Consider the following 19629-nt stretch of genomic DNA (forward strand, 5'->3'; position numbering starts at 1 on the left):
TCTGTGAGAGAGGAGATTCTAAGTGCAAACAGTGAGGGCATCCTCACCATAGAGATTCTATTGATTCCATGTAATTCTATGGTCCACACACATTCAACCCCACTTCCTCCCCAGCTCCTCAGTCATGTGTGTTTAAAAGTGTCCAAGGCAGTAAATGACCTATTTGGCCAATAAACAGTGGTGTGTCAGATAGCCCCTTGAGGAAAGTGGCACCTTGCTGCTCTCCTGTGGGGGAATGTTCTTCTCAGCAGGCATCTTAACAGCTATTGAAAATCCATAGTCATTTATCAAGCTATCCTAACCATGGTCGTGGTGGTGTTGTGGATAATATTAGCATGAACCATGAGCCTGCCTAACCTGCCTCTACAGGTCTGTCATTTATCTATCTAGCCTAGCTGTGGTGGTGCTGGGCCTATGTAGCATGAACCTAGCCTACCTCTGCAGGTCTGTCATTTATCTAGCTAGCCTAGCTGTGGTGGTGCTGGGCCTATGTAGCATGAACCTAGCCTGCCTCTGCATGTCTGTCATTTATCTAGCTAGCCTAGCTGTGGTGGTGCTGGGGCTATGTAGCATGAACCTAACCTGCCTCTACAGGTCTGTCATTTATCTAGCTAGCCTAGCTGTGGTGGTGCTGGGCCTATGTAGCATGAACCTAGCCTGCCTCTGCATGTCTGTCATTTATCTAGCTAGCCTAGCTGTGGTGGTGCTGGGCCTATGTAGCATGAACCTAGCCTGCCTCTGCATGTCTGTCATTTATCTAGCTAGCCTAGCTGTGGTGGTGCTGGGGCTATGTAGCATGAACCTAACCTGCCTCTACAGGTCTGTCATTTATCTAGCTAGCCTAGCTGTGGTGGTGCTGGGGCTATGTAGCATGAACCTAGCCTGCCTCTGCAGGTCTGTCATTTATCTAGCTAGCCTAGCTGTGGTGGTGCTGGGGCTATGTAGCATGAACCTAACCTGCCTCTACAGGTCTGTCATTTATCTAGCTAGCCTAGCTGTGGTGGTGCTGGGGCTATGTAGCATGAACCTAGCCTGTGTCTACCGGTGCAACCGGTCCCTCACAGACGGGGTGATGGATCATCTCTAGGTTTAGCTGTAGTCGCTGCTGCAATCCCACAGTGAGTGAAATAGCCATAATAGGGTTGTGGCTTTGAGCTAGAATGACAAAACACGAGCTCAAATATCAAGATTTAATCCAAATGTACTTAAGGGAGAATTTCTGTCTCATACTGCACATTTCCAGTATAATAAGGATTCCTTCATACAATGTATTGATTGTGCCGGTCTTCCCAATGCTTCTGTATGTGTAGATGGAGGCCTCTGGGAGCCCCCTGGGACCGGAGCAGACCCTCAACTCCACCCTGCTGGACGACAGGGAGCGGCGGATCTCCCACTCCCTGTACGGAGGCATAGAGGGCCTGGACGACAACCTGATGCCACGGCAGACACTAATGGGCCGAATGATGGGTGAGTCAGGTCCCCCCAATAGCTTCTCACAGCCTTACTGCTGGGTTAGCACCAGCTCTTCTCACAGCCTTACTGCAGGGTTAGCACCAGCTCTTCTCACAGCCTTACTGCTGGGTTAGCACCAGCTCCTCTCACAGCCTTACTGCTGAGTTAGCACCAGCTCTTCTCACAGCCTTACTGCTGGGTTAGCACCAGCTCTTCTCACAGCCTTACTGCTGGGTTAGCACCAGATCCTCTCATAGCCCTACTGCTGGATTAGCACCAGATCTTCTCATAGCCCTACTGCTGGGTTAGCACCAGATCCTCTCATAGCCTTACTGCTGGGTTAGCACCAGATCCTCTTACAGCCGTACTGCTGGGTTAATGCCAGCTCTTGTCATTCACACATCACACTCTACAAACTGTAAACTAACAGGGTTGATAAGAGCCAATTTACACCTGAGCCAAGCTGAGATGTGTGTTACTTAAAAAAAAAAAAGCCCTATTAATTAAAACAGAACTAATAGGACACAGTTTGATTATTCATACGGCTAAAAAAGTATTCACGTCTAACCATGCGTAATATTAGAAGGCAGTTCCATGGTAACAGTGACATTGACTCAGATCTTTGACTTTAAAATGTATGTCAAACAATAACCAATGATTCCAAAGTTAAACAAACCATACAGCTCTATGCACAAGGACTAGTTTGAACAATTTCCACAGAAAATTGCAACGTTTGCAAACAGAATGGCGGTTTGTGCTGTTTGTGCCTTCATTCTGTTACCAAACTGGGTGGACTGGAATAGGTGCAGCACTATCTTCTGTTGTAACACCTGGCCTAGCTGTTGGTTGGCTGGCTGGTATCTAAAACCTGTGATTGATTGAATCTCTGTGGCGCAGTTGTGACCGAACCATTTAAAAGCTGTCCTCCCATCAAACTGCCTGCTGTTCTGTCTGTCTGTCAGCCCAAGGCCCTCACACACACACACACACACAGTATGGACACACACACAGTTTGGTTACACAAACAGTACTGTTCCTCTCTTTCAGGGTCAGCCTGAGGAGCTGACAGAACAGGCAGACTCCAAACAGAGAGCTCAGGGATTCACAGAGCACACAAACCACTGAATCAATCAGAAGGTCTGCACTACACCATACAAGGGCCCTGAGCTGTAAATTGTCTGACCTTTTCCCGTACATTTTCCGAGACATTAAGATCTACTGAAAGTTGAACTCCTAGCACAGTCAGTTACTCCATTTCCTGTGTTGGCAAACCAGGTGGTCGCAGATCATTTAATCTACTGTAAACACACACATTGGGGTCCGCAGGGGAATGTACTACTTTCTCTATTGGAGTAGCCCTAAACTCATTTTCTTAAAGGAAAGGTTCACCCATTTTGAATGTTATATAGTTTTTGTGCATCTCTGAGTGATGTACTATCAATTTTCTGGGTAATTCAATGTGTATCTGAGTTGTTGGCCTTCAAGCAGGGAGAAATCCGTCCTGTATGACGTAGCACCGTGATAGTCGCTCTCACCATACTGGCAGTTAATAGGAATACCACTTTTAGATTGCGAAAACGTCCATCATAGATTTCAATACTGACTGATGTCATAACTTGGGAGGATGTCTTCTATTGAATGAGCTATTGATCATATTTGTCTCAACTTTTTCCCGTTTTGTCTGCCTCTTTAGTCCAGGATGCATTGCATGGTGCCGATGCCAGAGATCCTTTCTAGGGAGTTTTTCCTAGCCACCGTGCTTCTATACCTGCATTGCTTGCTGTTTGGGGTCTTAGGCTGGGTTTCTGTACAGCACTTTGAGATATCAGCTGATGTAAGAAGGGCTATATAAATCAATTTGATTTGATTATAGAAAAGAGCTAGGAATCCAATGAATGAAGGAACCTATAACGCCCCACCCAGTAGACTGTCGATGAATTGTGTTCACGTTGGCATGCTGCGTCACGTGGTTGCTAATCGTTACTCAATCCCTTCTCAAAGTCAGTGTATATGTCAAGAAAAGTGCCTATTTTCCTTTAAAGTACGTAATGTCATGATAGCAAGTTAATTATTGGACATCTTGGGAAAGATTTGTAATGTTTAACTTCTTGTTGATGTAATTTGTGCTAATGTTTTGTCTGAGCTAGTGCTCAATAGACTCCCATTCACTCCTTGAAGGAGACTGCTCCTTGTATCAGAATCACCTAGAATGCACCGTACAGCCCATTGATGAACAACATTTCCCATCTCCTCAAAAGTATAGATATTCATCTCGGTTGTGTGCCTCACTTGTGGGCCTTATATTCAAGTCATTCTGGTTAGAAAAGCAAATGTTTTAACTTTGACTTTGATTCATAGCGATGCTTATTTAGCGAAGCTTATTTCTCCATATGTCTTGGCAGGCCTAGAGTTAGGAATTGCCAGTGAGGCTTTGTGTTAATGTCAGATTGAAAGTGGTTGGAATAGAGTTAAAGCCCTTTATAAGCCAGAAGATGTTTGTCTCAAATGGTACCTTATTCCCCACAGTAGTTCAGTAGTAGTCTATGGGCCAGGATAGACTGTGCTGCGTTCAGATTACAGTCAGACCAGGCAGCAGGAATACCTGTGGACTAGCTAGTTTAAAAAAACAGTGCGTCCAAAATTCTAAACTGAATAAATACATATCACTTTGTACCTCAACACTTCTATGCTCGACTTGATGATGTTGCTAAATATATCCTGAGAATACAATGGCATAATGAGTTAGTTGTATTGTTTTAGTTAAGACTTAACACCCGGTTTGGCTTCGCCTGATTTCTCTGATCATTTTCCTATTGTTGTGCAGGCCTACCCCACTGCTATGACAATTAGAGGATTAGATGTTTCTTGAGTTAATTATTCTCATCTTTAGGCAACGGCTCGTTCTTCAAGAAGTGGACCGAAGGCAATTTCCCTGCTTATGTGAATTATGCAGATGGACTTGGACAGTAGCAAAATAAAACCCTCCTTTTCCTGCATCCCTCGCCCAATTATTCTCACCTCCAGACTCTATCTCCCATTTAATCTGGCCTGGCATTCCTCTCGGCTATTAAATCCTGCTTCTCTTCAGTATTCACCGGCATGTTGCCACATAAAGTATCTGATAATTGCTTTTACTGAAGACGAGACAATTCTGTAAAAACGCTGCAACTATTGTTCCTTTGTCGCGATGTCTATTTTTATTAGGGCTACTGTAAACTGTAATGAAAGTGTAATAAATAAATCCCACCGAGTCAGGTGCTTTGAGTTCTGCTCACCATTGTTGGTAAAATAGTGACCTTGGATTGGTCTACAAAAGACTTTGTAAGTCTCAAACGCCACCCTATTTCCCATATAGTGCACTACTTTTGACCAGGGCCCATAGAGTAGTAGTGTACTATAAAGGGAATGGGGTGCCATTTGGGACCCATAATAACATTCTTAGGTATGGATGGATGCCTGCCAAAAAAGTTGATTGCTTCTAGAAAAAAGCATGAACAGAAGTAGATTTATTCATTGGTCTACTCGGTGCCTGCCACCTTCATTCCTACTCACCTACAGTCGTGTTTCATTACAGAGCCATTGAGCCTTGTCAACTAATCATCAAGCCCTTGACTAGGTGAATCAGGTGAGCTAGTTCAGGGCTACAACAAAGTTGTGGAACGTCTGGGGGTCCGCGAGGAGAACGTCTGGGGGGGTCCACGAGGAGAGGTTTTAGACCAACTGCCTTAGAAGACCAATGTACACTGCTTTAGGGCTCACACACCAGAGTTCCCCGAAAAGACACACACACACACACACAGCAGGGATAGAGACGACAGGAACAACACTCTAAATTTACGCAAGCATGCACGCACAAACACACACACACAGTCCCTCTGCTCTATTTACATTGTAGTCATTTAGCAGACGCTCTTATCCACAGTGACTTACAGTAGCAATTAGGTTTCAGTGCCTTGCTCAAGGGCACATCGACAGATTTTTCACGTAGTATGATCGTGGATTCAAACCAGCGACCTTTTGGTTGCTATTGAGACTGGTGAGTCTGTGAACTTTCAGCACACCACGATTCATCAATCCAGCCATGCTAGCTGGCCGGGCAGTGTGGAACTATGGTTATATTTAGTACCACACAGATTCTCAGTGTGAAAGGATATGAGAAACAAACACTAACCCTGGCGCAAGGCCTCACGTCCCGGGTGGAAAGTCCTGTATTCCTGCCATGAGACCCAAGCAGATTTCTAACACAAACTTTTCTCTCCGTCATTGTGGAGTGCTATTATACAGCATTGAAACCACCCTTCTTCAGATGCTCAGTTACCGCCAAAGACAGGATAGCGTCATGCATTGCATAGCAATGTGTTTTTAAATCCCTCTATTGGACACAAAGAAAGGGGAAGGTTTTTTGCCTTGCTCGGTGAGCGTGCCAAAGTCAATAGTTTTCCGTTTTTCACAATGCCACAGCTTGCATTAAGCACACTATAATGACACTTGACAATGTCATGCCAGATGCTGCCAAACACAGCATGGTGATTTAAATAGGAACTGATTGAGAATTTCACTGTGGGTCTGCTTTTAAATGAAAGCATGTATTGTGGTAAATTAGTTACGTGTTATATCAAAGGATCAAATGTCCAATGAATATCAAATGAACGCTTTAAATGTGTTTATTGTGTGATGTATATCAAAGCCTTCTCCAATCATGCTTCTCTGTTTTGTCCTATAGGTAACTACCAGCTCTCCCCTACAGTCAACATGCCCCAGGACGACACAGTCATCATCGAAGACGATAGGCTGCCAGTACTTCCTACCCATCTCTCTGACCAATCGTCTTCCAGCTCACATGACGATGTGGGGGTCCCTCCCCCCTGGGCCAAAGAGATTCAAATTCAGAATGAGAGGTGAGAGGACAAAGTCCCAAATGGCTCCCTACATAGTGGCCTATGGTCCCTGGTCAAAAGTAGTGCACTACGTAGGGAGTAGGGTGCCATTTAGGACTTATTTCAGCACTGGCTCATTACCTTCTGTTACCTCAGTCAAACACACGACACACATTTCATCTCCACGAACACCGCTTAGGGTTTCTGTGTATATCAGCTGTTAGTGTGTCACGCGTAACATTTGTTTTGATAATCGGGACCATGTTTTGCTAAGGTTTCGCAATGGAATGCTAGTATTATTTCAGTTGTACTAATTTAGACCTAGTACTGTGTGTTCAAAATATTCCACTGTTTCTTTCTACGCTGAAATACACTGTAGGTATATATTTTTCTTTATACTGTATGTTGAAACATAAGGTCAATGTGTCTCCTATGTTTGCTGAAGCATCTGATTTTGAAAGGAAACCTGCTACCCACTTAACTGGGACTGCATCCCAAATGACACCCTTTTCCCTATATAGTGCACTACTAGAGCCCAATGACCCTGGTCAAAAGTAGTCCTGTAAATACGAATAGGGTGTCATTTGGGTAGTAGCCTGGACGTGAAGGGCTTTTGCCACCATGTGATGAGGAGGCCCAGTCAGTTCCCATCAGTGGGGCTGGGATGGTCTGAGTGGGTGGTGATTGTAACTGGGCCAGCCCAGTCAAATTAGTCTCTGCTGTAATCAGTGGCTCCTCAGGTATGGTCCTGACTCGAAGAGCTGCAGTGGCTTGATTTGATGATTGGAAGACATTGATGATGACTGTTTGATTTGCACGAGAATAATCTCATCCTGTCCTTCTCTTCTCTCTCTTTCTCTATCCTTTATCCTCTCACTCACTTTCACTTACTTTGTCTGTCGTTGTCTCTCTCCATCACTGCCTTCCCCCCTCTCCTCCTGTAGCCCTCTGAGCCCTGATGACACCGACCCAGACGGAGCCTTTCAGAGGGAGGGCTTCGGCAGACAGAGCATGTCTGAGAAACGGACAAAGCAGTTTGGAGATGCCGGTCAGCTGGAGATCATCAAGACACGCAAGTCCAAGAGCATGGATCTAGGTACTAACCCAAACATCCACCCATGTCCCTTTCCTACCTCTCATTGACACTCTATAGGTCAGCTCCTCCTGGAACCAATGGCACAATGTTTTAGGTCGGTTTACCAGAGAGATTAAGCCCTAGTCCTCTGTCTGTGAATACCCAAATTAGGCACATACATTACATGACCAAAAGTATGTGGACACCTGTTTGTCGAACATCTCATTCCAAAGTCATGGACATTAATATGGAGTTGGCCCCCCTTTTCTGCTATAACAGCCTTCACTCTTCAAGGAAGGCTTTCCACTAGATGTTGGAACATTGCTGCGTGAACTTGCTTCCATTCAGCCACAAAAGCATTATTGCGGTCAGGCACTGATGTTTGGAGATTTGGCCTGCCTCTCAGTTGGTGTTCCAATTCATCACAAAGGTGTTTGAGGGGGTTGAGGTCAGGGTTCTGTACAGGCCAGTCAAGGTCTTCTACACTAATCATGACAAACCGTTTCTGTATGGACCTCGCTTTGTGCACGGAGGCATTGTCATGCTGAAACAGGAAAGGGCCTTCCCCAAACTGCTTGAAGCACAGAATCGTCTAGAATGTCATTGTATGCTGTAGCTTTCAGATTTCCCTTCACTGGAACTAAGGGGCCAAGCCCGAACTATGAAAAATAGCCACAGACCATTATTCCTTCTCCACCAAACGTTAGTTGGCACTATGCATTGGGGCAGGTAGTTTTCTCCTGGCATCCGCCAAACCCATTTGGCAGATGGTGAAGCGCGATTCATCACTCCAGTTCAATGGCGGGGAACTTTACACCACTCCAGCAGATGCTTGGCATTGCGCATGGTGATCTTAGGCTTGTGTGCGGCTCAGCCGTGAAAACCCATTTCATGAAGCTCCCAACAAACAGTTATTGTGCTGACGTTGTTTCCAGAGGCAGTTTGGAACTCGGTAGTGAGTGTCGCATCCGAGGACAGACTATATTTACGCTCTACGTGCAGCACTCGGCAGTCCTGTTCTGTGGACTTGTGTGGCCTACCACTTCGACTGAGCTGTTGTTGCTCCTAGATGTTTCCACTTCACAATAACAGCACTTACAGTTAACTCGGGACAGCTCCAGCAGGGCAGAAATGTTACATACTGACTTGTAGGAAAAGTGTCATCCTATGACGGTGCCATGTTGAATGTCACTGAGCTCTTCAATAAGACATTGGCAGTAGAATGGCCTGTCTATGGAGATTGCTTGGCTGTGTGCTTGATTTTAACGGCCATGGCGTAAACTGCAGAATCTACTCATTTGAAGGGGTGTCCACATACTTTTGTATATTTACTGTAAATACAGTGCCTTCGGAAGCATTGACTTTTTCCACATTGTTACGTTACAGCCTTATTATAAAATTCATTAAATAAATGAAAATCCTCAATCTACACACACTACCACATAATGATACGTGAAAACAGGGTTTTAGACATTTTTTGCACATTTATAAAAACATAAATACCTTATTTACATAAGCATTCAGACCCTTTACTATGAGACACAAAATTGAGGTCAGGTGCATCCTGTTTCCATTTAATATCCTTGATGGTTCTACAACTTTATTGGAGTCTACCCTGTGGTATATTAAATTGTGGCCTCCATCATTCTTAAATGGAAGAAGTTTGGAACCACCAAGACTCTTCCTAGGGCTGGCCGCCTGGCCAAACTGAGCAATCGGGGGAGGTGACCAAGAAAACCTGACGGTCACTCTGATAGAGCTCTAGAGTTACTCTGTGGAGATGGGAGAACCTTACAAAAGGAAAACCATCTCTGCGGCACTCCACCAATCAGGCCTTTATGGTAGAGTGGCCAGACGGAAGCCACTTCTCAGTAAAAGGCACATGACAGCCCGCTTGGAGTTTGCCAAAAGGCACCTAAAGACTCTCAGACCATGAGAAACAAGAGTCTCTGGTTTGATGAAACCAAGATTGAACTCTTTGGCCTGAATGCCAAGCATCACGTCTGGAGGAAACCTGGCACCATCCTTACGGTGAAGCATGGTGGTGGCAGCATCATGCTGTGAGGATGTCTTTCAGCGGCAGGGACTGGGAGACTAGTCAGGATTGAGGCAAAGATGAACGGAGCAAAGTACAGAGAGATCCTAAAGATGTCATATTTTAGTTCATAATGACAAAGCAAAAAAATGTTTTTCCTTTGTCATTATGGGGTATGGTGTCTAGATTGAAGGAAACAAACAATCCATTTTAGCATAAGGCTGTAAGGTAACAAAATGTGGAAATAGTCAAGTGTTCTGAGAACTTTCCGAAGAACCTACATACCCACTCATTGTTAATTGCATCTGTAAGACTTGTATTGCACACCCTGATATTTGTGGCTTTTACTCTATGTAATCCACGTGTGATGCATTTCTGCCTTTTTTTATGTGACATCAAACAGGCTGCACACCTCAGAATAAGGTTTCAGCTCACTTCAGATGACATTAAACCTTCCTGATCGCTTTGGCTGACAGTCTTCCACCCCACCCACACTGTGCCTGCGTCCCAAATGGCACCCTGTTATATGTGTGTGTGGTGCACTACTTTTGACCAGTAATGCCCTATCAAGAGATTAGGGTGCCATTTGGGACACAGGCTATATCTAATCTGCTTCTGATCCCCACTGAATTATTGTAGTCCTGCACTGTTTATATCACAATAGCTCTGATTGCTATCCTAAACCCCTCCATTTCCCTGTCTTTCTGTCTGTGTCTCGCATGGTATCTGATTGCCCTTGAAGTTGCCCAAAGATGTGATGTACGCACTGTACAGTAACATTGCTGGAATGTTTGCATGTGGAATGTGCTCACTAACCAATCCTAAATGTGTATTGCCCCCCTTTAACAGTAGCCGACGAGATTAACCTCACCCCTCGCAAAGAGAACACACCAGGTAAGGAGTGACATGTCACTGAGGGAGAACGGACACCTCATCCATTCCAGTTGCTACCCACATTCCATCCTGCAAATCCAGACCTGCTTTAGAATCTACCACCTCACTATGAGAAGAGAATAGAATACAAAGAACCTTGAGACAGTTTGAGGTCATTGCGGTGGAATTGTGGGTGGGTGAATATGGACTTGGCAGTGATTTTTCTTAAGACACGGTAGCACTGCTAATTGTTCTGTGGATGGGGATGTGAGGAGGGGGAGAGACTGAGCGCGATAGATTGAGAGAGAGCAAGAGAAAGAGAACGCTCTGTCCTTGGCTGGGCTGCAAACTGACAGCAAGTCATCCGTCATTGTCAGCTGTGTGTTTTCACAGCCACCTCTAAATAGAAGTTCCTTCGAAGGATGGGATTTAGCTGAATGGCACAGTGAAAGCAAGAGAAAGAATTGGATTTAGCAGAATGTACGCCACAGTGAAGCAGGAAAAATGAAGGGAACCATCAGGAAATAGAAGCAGTCTGGTAGAACTACTGTACACATGAACGAGACTAAATATGTCATTAATGTCCCTTGTTTTCTCCAAATATTGTCTGAGCAGTCACTTGCAAGAGAGATACCTGGTATATGTCCCAAATGGCACCCTATTTCGAATTTAGTGCACTGCTTTTGACCAGAGCCCTATGAGTCCTATTTCGGGAATAGGGTTCCATTTGGGAAGCTGCCCCACACTTCAATGTGGGTGGCCGTGGATATTGTGGCTGCTTGGCTGGGAGTGAGAAGTGGAGCGAAGGTGGAAGGCGGTAAATTGAATACATTGCAGCCTGAACAAGCAGGGCTGGTGCCTATTCATTTTCATCAGGCTGTCCTGTCCTCTTAACGTCTCACTGAAGCAGCGGCTGATGGGCTTTCATGCATCAAACCACATTCATTTGGTTTTAGCCTTCAGTCAGCAGCCGCACTGCACGCTTCCCAGTCACACCTCTGTGGTAGTCTTAAAAATGACATGAATTCAGACCTCTGACAGACGGCGTGAGTCAAGAACATCATGCAGCGGTTTGTTTGAGAAGGAGTTTCAGATAGTCAGACCTGGCAACCTCCAGCCTTCTACATATCTGTACTAGGCGTATTTATACAGACCGCCACCCTATTCAAACTGAAGATAACGTGGGTCGTACAGAGATCGGTGGTGCTCCCTTATGATAATAAATACAGGTATCAATCACCCTGCAGTCAGGAGGAATGTCAAACAGGGAATACCCTGGAAGAGTCCCAAATAGCACCCTAAACCTTATAGTGCACTACTTTTGACCAGGTCCCATGGAACTCTGGTCAAAAGTAGTGCACTATGTAGGGAATAGGGTGCCATTTGAGAATCCCTGTGTGACTATAGGACCCACTGGAGTTGCACATGTAGGCACGTAATCGACTGGAAACGTCTTGGAAAGTTTGAAGGAATAACTGTTGCTATTGGCCATTAGGGAGCCCTATAACAGTGGGCAAACACCTCTCCATTGCCCTCTACTAACCTAGTGGACAAACATGTGGATACAGTCTGTGTCAAAAATGTCCTATAGCCAATCAGTGGAGGAGTATGGCCCTCTGGCCCAGGCTATTGTGTCCCACCTCTCGCAGGCTATGCTATGTCTATTCCCTATAGTGCACTACTTTTGACCAGAACTCTATGGGACGTCACTCCCTCTCCCAGGCTGTCACTGTGATCATTTTCCCAGGATTTGGGATTTGTTTTGGGCCTGCTAAATGGACCATGCCTCATTGCTGCTTTAGCTCGGAGTGAATGTGTAGATTAAAGGAGGAGAGTGTAGCACAGGGGCCGGGCAGACAAAATAACCCTTGAAATGCTTAAGAAAATAGCCTGAAATCTATTAGCCTATAATAATAGTTATTAGGGTGAAATTACATTCCCACAATTTAAATTGTAATTGAGTGGTTATCGTGCAATGTATTTTTCCGATGAACAGAAATCGTGTTTTACAAATATTTAGTGGATGTAGTCTTGAACTGGAGGCTAGAAACAACAGGCCTGCGTCACAAATGGCACCCTATTCCCTATAGAAAGCACTACTAGTATTAGCTCCCCGGGCCTCTTGTTTACCCAGTTCCAGTAGCTCTGCTACAGTATACTCTGTGGATTAGAGGGCTGTAGAGTCAGCTGGGCTGTTCCCCTGAGGTAATCCATCCCACTCTCTGGTTGCAATGCACATAGCACCCTATTCTGAGTATAGTACACTACTTTTATAAGGGTCCTGGTCAAAAGTAATGCACTACATAGGGTGCCATTTGAGACACATCCTCTCCACGCCTCCATACCACTCTATATTTTATTTATCTACAATACCCCCTCAACCTGTGAGTGATGGACAAGAGATGTACTGTAGACCTACAGGGGTACTCAACCCTACGAGGCCCGAAGCATGCTGGTTTTCTGTTCTACCTGATAATTAATTGCACCCACTTGGTGTCTCAGGTCTAAATCAGTCCTTGATTAGAGAGGAAAAATATAAGGTCCAGATTTGCATTTGTGGGACTTACTCTTATCTAGGCTTTAGCCAAAACACTATCATTTGTAAAAGTTATTCCACTTTTTTCTCAATGCAACACAACCTGTTTTGGTTACATGTTAGTGTGAGCTCCATTCAAGTTTTCATTTCAACTCACGGGTAATCAAGTAAAATCTCAAGGTGCTTTAGTTGAACACAGCCCTGCATTAACAAAATACAATCTCCTTTAGTTCCCTCACAGCTTAATCAAATAAGTAAGTTTTGATACTGTTGCTCCTCCCCAGGGTCTTCCACCAGGGACGTGGGTCCTTTCTTAGGCCTCAAGAAGTCCAGCTCTCTAGAGAGTTTACAGACAGCCGTTGCCGAGGTAACGCTGAACGGTGACATGCCCTTCCACAGGCCACGCCCACGCATCATCAGGGGGCGGGGCTGCAATGAGAGCTTCCGGGCTGCCATCGACAAGTCATACGACAGGCCAGCCGCTACAGAGGATGACGATGAGGACATGGAGACATGTAAGAGACTTCTGTTGGACATACACTACCGTTCAAAAGTTTGGGGTCACTTAGAAAAGTCATTGTTTTTGATTTTTTTTAATCATTTTGTCCATTAAAATAACATCAAATTGATCAGAAATACAGTGTAGGCATTGTTCATGTTGTAAATGACTTGTTGCTAGAAACGTCAGATTTTTTTTTTTTAACAATTGTTTAATGGAATATCTACATTTTAAAAGGATAATTGATAATTAATAAACCCACAAATGCTGATGCTCCAGATACTCAACTAGTCTAAAGAAGGCCAGTTTTATTGCTTCTTTAAACAGAACAACAGATTTCAGCTGTGCTAACATAATTGCAAAAGGGCTTTCTAATGATCAATTAGCCTTTTTAAAATGATAAACTATTTAGCTAACACAACATGCCATTGGAACACAGGAGTGATGGTTGCTGATAATGGGCCTCTGTACACCTATGTAGATATTCCATTAAAAATCTGCCGTTTCCAGCTACAATAGTCATTTACAACATTAACAATGTCTACACTGTATTTCTGATCAATTTGATGTTATTTTAATGGACAAAAAATGTGCTTTTCTTTCAAAAACAAGGACATTTCTAAGTGACCCCAAACTTTTGAATAGTAGTGTACCTGTAAGATAGACATCTATTGGACAGATCTTAGTTCAGGAGACATGTAAGATTTAATTATATTGGATAGAAATATTAGCTAACCAAAAGCCAAATACTTTCACACATACTCTATCTTCCATTGATATCTACACACAATTAATGCTAAAGTTCAAGTTACCTGTGTGTATTAAAAGTAAGGATTCAAGATCAAAGATTCAAAGACCATTTCTTCTTTAAAGATTCCAGCAATATAAAACGTTCTGTTACTGTCTGTCCAGTGGAGGAGGACACCGAGGGGAGCTCTCGGTCCGGGCGCGACTCTGTGTCCACCGTGGCAGATCTGACGCCACTGCCTAACACCGAGAGACCGCTGGTCAACGGCAACCGCACAGATGAAGACGAGAAGGACAAGGGAGGGAATGACAAAAAGAAACAGAAGGACAAAGAGAAGGACAGCAAGAACAAGGCTAAGAAAGGCATGCTGAAAGGCCTGGGAGACATGTTCAGGTAGGACGTGTACGCACACATACACTCTCTCCATTCTCCTCTACCAGTCTTTTACCCACCATTATAAGTGGGTCATGCCTTTCATCTGATTGTCTGAGATGGTCTCTGAGATGCCAATGATGCATACATTATTTATTCCTAGTGGTTTTGACGGAGGTTATGTCCCAAATAGCACCCTATTCGCTATATATAGTGCACTACTTATTTAGTAAAAGTAGTGTACAAAAGTGGTTCTGACAGAGAATGCCGATAGTGTAAAATAATAAGGAGCTCCTGTCAGACATGCAGATCAGATGTGTTTTGCTTTAAGGTTTCTGGAAGCTTGAATTGTTTGGCTGCTAGAATTGCAGGGAAAATTAGAATCATTATTGACCTGAGCACTGTCAGTAGTTACACACACACACACTTTAATCAAGCCCAGATAAAGTATTTGAAGTAACTTTGAATAACACAGGTCTGGTTGGAGTGTGTTGTTAGTCGCTCTCTAAACAGAGACACCAGACAGAGGCTAGTCAGAGCTGACCCTCTCAGTTCTCTGGGCTCCACGCACTTACACACACACTGCAGCCCAATCAAAGCCTCATTACCATCGGACCACAGCATCCTCCCTCTCCTACTCTACACCAATCAACACTTGGACTCAAAGCAACACCCAATCTGCTCGCTTTGCAGCCTCCTCAAAATGGCCACTGCCCAGACACACACACACACACACACACGTGTGGATTTGTCAATATAGTTGGTTTTTCAATGCTACGGTGTAGTAAAGTGAAGAACTGTAACTCATGAAAGGTTTCGAGCTGTGCTATAGTCAGACTGTCAAGCCAGACCTTATCACATCAAGATGAATTTGAAATGCGTCTTATGTGATTGCAATGCATTCTGTCTGTCCATCTCATATCTCTGTCGTTTGATGTTAAACTGCCGTGGCTCATCGTTATCTTCTCATGGACATTCTTTATCTGAGAAAATAACTTGACCGCAAATATATAAAGCAATGCAGTCTCTCTCCCTTTCTCTCGCTCTCTTTCTCTCTGTTGACTCAGAGCCGTTGAACTTGAAGTCTCAAGTCGCCTGCTTCTTTAGTTCAAATATCTCTTGTAAATTCCCATCTTATCAGTGGTGTTGAACTCGTGAACAGAGAAGTGATAAGGGTTCTGTGCGCAGAATATTAAGAATATTAAATGCCCTTCTGTCATGATGAATGTCCTCATCTCAAAGTTTCAGTAGTGCCTACTGTCATAAATCTCCAGTGTCCCAAATGCCACCCTATTCCCTAGATACATAGGGGCTCTGGTTGAAAGTAGTGCACTATAAGGGGAACAGGGTACCATTTTGGAGTCCCAATTAATATTGGGACGTGGCTGGTGTTTAAGGAGACTTAATGGAAGCCACTGGCGTGGAAAGAGAAACTGTCACGCGCTGTCTCTGTGATAGATAGGACAATTCTCAATATTAACACCTACACATCACTGTCAACCACTTTATGCTACATTTGAGGCCATTTGTTGATCAATTAATCAGGCAATAGACCTCCCCCTGCTGTATTTCGCTCCGCTCTGTTTCTCACTCTCTGAGACTCTGCAGGCCAATTTCCCTCTGAGTTAGCCTAGGAAAACTCAGTCAAGTAGAATGTAAAAGTTGAGAGCTAAACATTTGGCGTTTTTATCAGAAGTAAGTTGGAGAGAGTGGCAGAGTTGATCACCATTAGTAGTTTACTAGTTATTATCTCTGGGGGAACTGTTTGAATGTGTCCCAAATGGCAATATATTCTATATTCCCTATAAAGTGTACTACTTTTAACCAGATCCAATAGGGCTCTGGTTAAAAGGAGTGTGTTAGGGGTGCCATTTGGGATGCACACATAGAAATACCCAAATCGAAGCCATTTCGGTAAAATTGTCTGCTGAATCCATTTATGTTTCAGGTTTGGTAAACATCGCAAGGACGGAGAGAAAATTGAGCGTAAAGGGTCAAGCAAGTGGAGGCCGGAAGAGCTGCAAGCCTCAGAGGAAGAAACACTGAGGATGAGACTGGAGCAGGAGAGGTCAGTGTCTGTCTACACACACGAGGACACCAGGACACGAGCTCAACTCAGTCTAATGAAGGATAGGGCAGGAGGGCAATGTGCCAGTCATTTGGGCACCAGGTTGTAAATGCCAAAGCTTATTACTGAACATACATACATACATTTGAAGTCAGAAATTTACGTACACTTAGGTAGGAGTCATGAAAACTCGTTTTTCAACCGCTCCACAAATGTCTTGTTAACAAACTATAGTTTTGGGAAGTCGGTTAGGACATCTACTTTGTGCATGACACAAGTAACTTTTCCAACAATTGTTTACAGACAGATTATTTCACTTATAATTCACTGTATCACAATTCCAGTGGGTCAGAAGTTGACTGTGCCTTTAAACAGCTTGGAAAATTCCATAAAATTATGTCATGGCTTTAAAAGCTTCTGATAGGCTAATTGACATAATATGAGTCAATTGGAGGTGTACCTGTGGATGTATTTCAATGCCTACCTACAAACTCAGTGCCTCTTTGCGTGACATCATGGGAATATCAAAATAAATCAGCCAAGACCTCAGAAAATAAATGGTAGACCTCCACAAGTCTGGTTTATCCTTGGGAGCAATTTCCAAACGCCTGAAGGTACCATGTTCATCTGTACAAACAATAGTACGCAAGAATAAATACCATGGGACCACGCAGCCGTCATACCGCTCAGGAAGGAGACGCATTCTGTCTCCTAGAGAAGAACGTACTTCGGTGCAAAAAGTGCAAATCCGTCCCAGAACAACAGTGAAGGACCTTGTGAAGATGCTGGAGGAAACGGGTACAAAAGTATCTATATCCACAGTAAAACCAGTCCTATATCGACATAACCTGAAAGGCCGCTGAGCAATGAAGAAGCCACTGCTCCAAAACCACCATATTAAAGCCAGACTACGGTTTGCAACTGCACATGGGGACAAAGATCGTACTTCTTGGAGAAATGTCCAAAGAACACCATCCCAACTTTGACGCACGCGGTTGACAGCATCATGTTGTGGGGGTGCTTTGCTGCAGGAGGGACTGGTGCACTTCACAAAATAGATGACATCATGAGGTAGGAAAATTATGTGGATATATTGAAGCAACATCTCAAGACATCAGTCAGGAAGTTAAAGCTTGGCCGCAAATGGGTCTTCCAAATGGACAATGACACCAAGCATACTTCTAAAGTTGTGGAAACATGGTTTAAGGACAACAAAGTCAAGTTATTGGAGTGGCCATCACAAAGCCCTGACCTCAATCCTATAGAAAATTTGTGGTGAGAACTGAAAAAGCGCGTGCGAGCAAGAAGGCCTACAAACCTGACTCAGTTACACCAGCTCTGTCCGGAGGAATGGGCCAAAATTCACCAAACTTATTGTGGGAAGCTTGTGGAAGGAAATGTTTGACCCAAGTTTAACAATTTATAGGCAATGCTACCAAATACTAATTGAGTGTGTGTAAACTTCTGACCCACTGGGAATGTGATGAAAGAAATAAAAGCTGATATTAATCACACTCTACTATTATTCTGACATTTCACATTCTTAAAATAAAGTGATGATCCTAACTGACTGAAGACAGGGATTTTTTACTTGGATTAAATATCAGGAATGGTGAAAAACTGAGTTTAAATGTATTTGGCAAAGCTGTATGTAAACTTCCAACTTCAATCACTGCCCCTAAAACATGGTATTTAACACTTGTATTTCACATTATTAGAAAGTTCAGATATCAGTTTTGAGGGTGATTATTCACATTGTGATAACACCCTATAATGTTGAGTAATAACTGGTTTGGCAAAATGCAACTGAATATTGTGATGTTCTCACCTATTTATGACATGTTCTTGTGTACTTACGCTTCTTCCTCTCCTCTCCAACTACTGCATTTGGGACACAACCGTGGATTACTCAAAATTAAAATGGTGTTTAAGTACTACTTAGTTATACAGGCATCATACAGTAAATTATACTACTTAAGGTCAAATAGGATATTGCACAAGACATGGCTGTCTCTGAAATGTACCATTGATGCAAAACTCAACTAAAGCCATTAACAGGGCTTTCTGGTCGCTCACATCGTCTTTTCTATTTCTACCAGGAACCAAAGAAAGTTCAAGGGTCAACATATTGGGAAGCCTCACTGAAAGAGCCTGCTCTGTCTTCGTTCCCCGGCCTGTCTTACTTGCCCCTGTCTCAATGACTACATCCTTTTCTGTGATCCCACAAGTCAACTAAAAGCTACATTCACACATACGCTAGAGACAGGGTGAGAGTCCCAAGTGGCACCCTATTCCCTATATAGTTGCCCTGGTCTAAAGTAGTGCACTATATTGGGAATAGGGTGCTATTTGGGATGCAACTAAAACATAGAGAGAGGGAGTGTGTTGTTGGTGCTTGATGTACACCACCCTACTGCAGCACTGAGTGTTTCCTTTGATTTACCCTCTATTAAAGGACTGAAAGTTTTGGGGGCAATCATTGACATGAGAGATTCTTTTGAAGCCCAGATATTTAGTGCGCTGGCTGTGGGTGATAATGATCACACTCATCACAACACTTCCATTTCTACGTACCATGTCATTACAGTGCTGATGCACAGCCAATCACTTGGACATGGAGACCAAATCAAAGGGACTGCCATTATAAATTCACATCAACAAAATAGCTCCCTCTGCTTTGGGCTCTCGGCTAATAAGTGTTGCAAATTATGGATTCAGAAGGAAATATACTGCAAGGTGAATCAATGCACAATTTATTTAGATCACAAGCCATTGCTATACATATGTTAATGATCTTGTCATGAAATACCGAGAGTTGAGACACCCAGAAATCATTATGATCAGACCTATAGGAAATAGGATAAATCTGAATAAATCTGACGTGACTTACTGTAGATACAAAAGTATGTGGATACCCCTTCAAATTAGTGGATTTGGATATTTCAGACACACCCGTTGCTGACAGGTGTAGAAAATCGAGCACACGGCATGCAATCTCCATAGATAAACATTGGCAATAGAAAGGCCTTACTGAAGAGCTCTGTGACTTTCAACATGGCACCGTCATAGGAGAAAATAAGTCAGTTCAAATTTC

At 43.7% G+C, this 19629-nt stretch overlaps 1 protein-coding gene across 13 annotated transcripts in view; it reads left to right on the forward strand.

Annotated features, from left to right (window-relative positions):
* The window catches only part of LOC110508784 (partitioning defective 3 homolog), a 220082-nt gene that overhangs the window by 138739 nt on the left and 61714 nt on the right, over window positions 1–19629 (forward strand). For 8 of the 13 annotated variants that reach the window (XM_090224832.1, XM_021589600.3, XM_090224830.1 and 5 more), the window contains 7 exons: window positions 1311–1467; window positions 6176–6350; window positions 7274–7425; window positions 10289–10333; window positions 13133–13363; window positions 14260–14488; window positions 16416–16535. In XM_090224832.1, the coding sequence (XP_090080958.1) occupies window positions 1311–1467; window positions 6176–6350; window positions 7274–7425; window positions 10289–10333; window positions 13133–13363; window positions 14260–14488; window positions 16416–16535 (1109 nt within the window). The remainder of the gene's footprint in view (window positions 1–1310; window positions 1468–6175; window positions 6351–7273; window positions 7426–10288; window positions 10334–13132; window positions 13364–14259; window positions 14489–16415; window positions 16536–19629) is intronic. The other 5 variants (XM_021589604.3, XM_090224833.1, XM_090224834.1 and 2 more) reach the window with 1 other exon arrangement.

Source organism: Oncorhynchus mykiss, chromosome 28 (genome assembly GCF_057628025.1).
Source record: "Oncorhynchus mykiss isolate SJ-2025 chromosome 28, ASM5762802v1, whole genome shotgun sequence".
In the NCBI taxonomy this organism is placed as follows: Eukaryota; Metazoa; Chordata; class Actinopteri; order Salmoniformes; family Salmonidae; genus Oncorhynchus; species Oncorhynchus mykiss.